Source organism: Corvus brachyrhynchos, unplaced genomic scaffold, assembly GCF_000691975.1.
Source record: "Corvus brachyrhynchos isolate BGI_N302 unplaced genomic scaffold, ASM69197v1 scaffold597, whole genome shotgun sequence".
NCBI lineage: Eukaryota > Metazoa > Chordata > Aves > Passeriformes > Corvidae > Corvus > Corvus brachyrhynchos.
In genome coordinates this window covers 881,872-886,230 of record NW_008239000.1, presented here as the reverse complement: position 1 = coordinate 886,230, position 4,359 = coordinate 881,872, and the positions used below count along the sequence as shown (strand labels likewise).

At 50.8% G+C, this 4,359-nt stretch overlaps 1 protein-coding gene across 1 annotated transcript in view; it reads left to right on the top strand.

Annotated features, from left to right (window-relative positions):
* The window catches only part of SCARB2 (scavenger receptor class B member 2), a gene marked incomplete at its 5' end in the record, with an annotated part of 13,527 nt that extends 10,123 nt beyond the window's left edge, over positions 1 to 3,404 (top strand). Inside the window, 3 exons of the mRNA XM_017738945.1 lie at positions 269 to 320; positions 953 to 1,111; positions 2,458 to 3,404. Of these exons, the coding sequence (XP_017594434.1) occupies positions 269 to 320; positions 953 to 1,111; positions 2,458 to 2,499 (253 nt within the window). The remainder of the gene's footprint in view (positions 1 to 268; positions 321 to 952; positions 1,112 to 2,457) is intronic.
* Between the last annotated feature and the right edge of the window lie 955 nt (positions 3,405 to 4,359).

Genomic DNA, 4,359 nt, shown 5'->3' with positions numbered 1-4,359 from the left:
ACGAATGAGCCCCAGATGGATCCCTGTCTTTCAGTGCCCACCAAGTCCCAAAATATGCCCTGCTCCCAAACCAGAATTTATCCATCCTGGAGATGGAGATTGTCCTACTCCAGCAGGGAGGTGAAAATCCACAGCAAAAAGGAACAGCCCAGGGGTTTTTTAGGGACACTTTCCTTGTTCATTGTTGTTGTATAATCTGTCTTCAGAACCCTCAGGTTGAAAATTTCCAAACCCATAATTTTTTATTATTGCTTTTTTTTCCACACAGTGAAACAGGCAACATCCGAACGCTGATTTTCCCAGTGATGTATATAAATGAGGTAAACGGTTTTGTTATGTCTTTCCAGCACTGTGGCACGTTAATGCTTGTAAAAATACCCTCTGAGCTAGCCAGAAAACAAAATGCTGATTTTCTTGTTGTTTTGTACAGTGATAGACAGGAAGCTGTTGCTGTTCCTTAACTGACACCCTTCTGCTGCTTGTTGTAGGGTTAAGTTCAGCCCGGCCAAACACTCTTAAGTCAGACATTCCTTTTAAACTCAAAGGAGTTGGCCATGAGGAAAAGGGCTGCTCAGACAGAGGCAGGACTTCAGAAGATCACACCTTTCTTTGAGTCATCTGTTGTCAATATTCCTGTGCTGTAGTTGGATCACTGAATTAATTGGATGCAGGGGGGACTAGTTTTGATGACATAACACTGTTTTTCCAGGCTTGTATTAGTCCATTCCTAAACCAAAAGTTAAAAATCCCTGTTTTCCTTTGAAATACAGACTAGGTGATCCTTCTGGCCCCTGGAAGAATTTTTAGGGGGAAAGTATGCCAGGAGGCAATGAAGCAGTGGTTGAGAGTTGCGGGAGTGTTGTTTCCCTGCCCTTCACAAAAGTGATCTTCTAGAAAGCACAGAAATAAATAAACCTTTTTTTTTCCCCCCCTTCATCTCTCTCTGCTCCAGAGTGTTCTGATTGATGAAGCATCTGCCAGCAAACTCAGGCATGTCCTGCTAGAAGCCAGTGTTGTGACTGGGATCCCCTTTGTGATCATGGCTCTGGGGATAGTTTTTGGGATTGTTTTCATTGTGCTGGTGTGCAGGTCCCGGGGGATAAGTGAAGAGGTAAGCAGCACTCAGATTTGACTTTGCTTGCTGTACATCCGCCTGCATTTGATTTTTCTTGTGGTTAATTTTACCATTTGGTGTCTTTCTGCACGTGTTTTTATTTTGTTTTTGTTGGAAATGACCTTTCTAGGGAGGGGAAGTTTTAATAGACTCAGAATAAACGCGCCAAAGCAAAGGAGCGGAGTTAATCTGAGAAGCCTGGTAAGGCAGGTCCTGTCTCTGTGCCCAATTCCCTTGCCAACAGTAGTGAAATAAATCAGCCTGTCTAGAGGACCCTGAAGGATAAGATGCAAAAGCTCCACCATATTTGAGGACAGATTTAGTTGGTGTCAGTGTTCTCAGCAGAACTGCGTTGTGGCAGTGGATTATTTTCCAGAATCAGAATGCAAATTTGTGGCCAAAGAACAGATGAATTGCACAGACAGCAGCAGCAGAAACTGTTCTCCAGTATTCTTTATTTACAAGGCAGCTTGTAAATCTGTTTATGAGAAGTTCTGTCCCACATGACACGCTGGCATAAAGGTGCTTGTCAGGGTGAAAGCTGACACCAACCTTTCACCATAAAAGGGTTCAGATGACACCAAGCGTGGAGCCTTTGGCTAGAGGAATAGCCTGGGTTCTCTAGGAGGCTGTTTTCTCCTCATAGTTGCTGTGGGCTTACTGTGGTCTCATGTGTTTGATGTTCCCTAAATGCTGTCTTACAACTTCCCTCCGTGCCTGGGGGACCCCTCTGGATCAGTGGGTCCCACTGCCTCCCATCCCCATGTACTTCAGGGTCCTATGTAGGACAGACTGGTTCCCTTCCCCTTCCTCTCCCCCTTCTCCTCCCCCTCCCCCTTCCCCTTTCCCTTCCCCTCCCTGTCCCATCCCGTCCCTGTTAGCAGCAGCTCAGCCAGGATGTCAATCTGTCCCACTGCCCAAGGCCTGACCCAGAAGTTCCTGCCCCACCCTACATGCACAGCTTCACACTAGCTCTCTTGGATGTGCTGGAACACTCTACAGGGGTCAGAGTGACAAAGGGACACCTGCATTCCATGCTTTTCCGACTTTGCTTTTGTTGCTTTTCCTGCAAACAGAGGTAATCCAGCAGTGTACAGCTCTTCTTGTGATCCTTGGGTGGTTCAGGCCTTCCCTCCTGTGTCAGGTGCTACAGCAGGTCCCTGCCCAAGCTGCCACCCACCCTCTGGTGCTTTCTTAGTGCAGCCCTGGCTCTCTTAGAGGGAATTCTCCTTAGAAGTAGGAGCTTTTCCCTTCCCTGCTTGGAGTGTGGGCAGCCCAGCTTCCCGTGGTGGAAGGTCTCTCTCTCACGGCCACTTTAACTTGCTGTGGTTTTGTTCTTCCAGAGCACTGAAGAGGAGAGGTCCCCACTCATCAGGACGTCTTAGTAGATTTTCTTTACCCTGTGAGCTTGGAGAATAAACCATTAGAGCTGACCTAACACCAGCTGTCCCCTGTGGAGGCACGGTTGTGTCCAGCGTGACTTTTTGTGGGACAGAGGTGGAAGAGACTCTGCACTGTCAGCCAGGGAGGAGACTTTTTTCTCGCCAGCTACGTTACAACTTTAAAACTCCGTTGTAAAACTGCTCCAGATCCTGCTTTTCTCAGCCTTGCCCTCTGTTTGTACCTGCGCTGGCAGCCACAGAGGATCAGAACCACTGGATGGGCGACCACAAGCCGGCCTGATTCCCTACAGGAGCGGCGCAGGTGGTGTTTGCAAGCGGCCTTGGCAATGTGGACGGCGTTCTGGGAATACAGCAGGCTCCTGGAGGGCCCTGGGACAGGGACAGATTGGCTGTGGGCCGGGTGGTGTCCTGTCTGTAACGTGTCCTTACTGCGGTGTGCACCGAGTGTTTGTTATTCATGTCCCTGCTCCTGTCACAGCACATGTACAACTAATCCAGCCCAGAGCGGAGCTTTGCGCAGCGTCTGTAGCTCCAGTGCAACCGAGCCAGCGGCTGGAAGTGCTTTTCCATGCAAACCACCTAACTGTTCCCACTCTGCTCGTTAGCCAGGCTTTTCTCCTTCAGGTGTGGGGTTTGTTCTGCAGCTTCAGGCACCGCAGCTCAGCGCTGTTCTTGGGGTGGAGGGGACAAAGCTGGTGGGTGTTGTTGTGGGGGTTTGGTGGGAATGCAGACTTGGCATGTTTGGGATGAGAGTACCCCTCCGTGTTATGGACAGGGTCCTGAGAACTCCTGACACTTTTTTTACTTGTGAAACAAAAACTTGTGTTAAAAGTCACAAAGGTTTCCCCCCCTCCCCGATTAAAAGAATATTCTCATCGAGGAATGTTTCCATAGGTAGTGAAATACGTTCTTAAAATGTGTCATTGTCTTCTAAAGAGGGGCACTGGCATTTGCTTTGTTTGGGCTTGGTTTGGGGTCTTTTTCTTGGCTGGTGCTCCGGTTTCTTCCCTGTGAGGGTGGTGAGGCCCTGGAATGGATTCCCAGAGAAGCTCTGGCTGCGCCTGGATCCCTAGAAGTGTCCAAGGCCAGGTTGAACGGGACTGGGAGCAATCTGGGACAGTGGAAGGTGTCCCTGCCCAGGGCAGGGGGCGGAGCAAGATGGGCTTTAAGGTGCCTTCCAAACCTAACCCTCCAGGGATTCTGTGATGGCACTGTCATCCCTTCTCCCTCTTACCCCAAGTGTTGTTTTCTGGGAATAACCCTGGGAAAACATTTTGGGGACTGGCTTTGCTCTGCTTTTCCTCAGGTGTTGCTGCTTTTCACAGCATCCTGGGATCCTTTGGGTGCAGGTAACCCAGGAATGTGTCCGCGGCTGTTGGGAATGTCTCCAGAGAGACTCCACGACCTCCCTGAGCAGCTGTTCCAGCGCTCGGCCACCCCCATGGAAAGAAGCTCTTCCTCATGGATGTGGGGTGTCTGTGGGAGTCGTCCCTGGGAAGAAGCTGTGTGATCTCCCCTCCTGGCTGCCCGCCAGGTCCTACAGCGGGAACTGTGGTCCCCGTGCTGGGGAATCCAGGGAATGCCGCCAGGGCATGCAGGGATGGGGAAACCCCATGCTGGGGTGAGCCCACGCTCAGGCTGAGCTCTCAGCGACCTGGAGCTGAGACTATTTCCCCCCATGCGAGCCTTTTTTATCCCTGTTTAGCGCATAGCAGGACATTTCCCTCTCCCCGGATAATCGCGGAAGAGCTGTTCGGCTTTATTACCCTTCGTTTCCCCGTGTCCCGTGGGACAGTCCGCCCCTCCCGCTGCCCGCAGTGGTACAGCCCGCCGGCGCGCGCC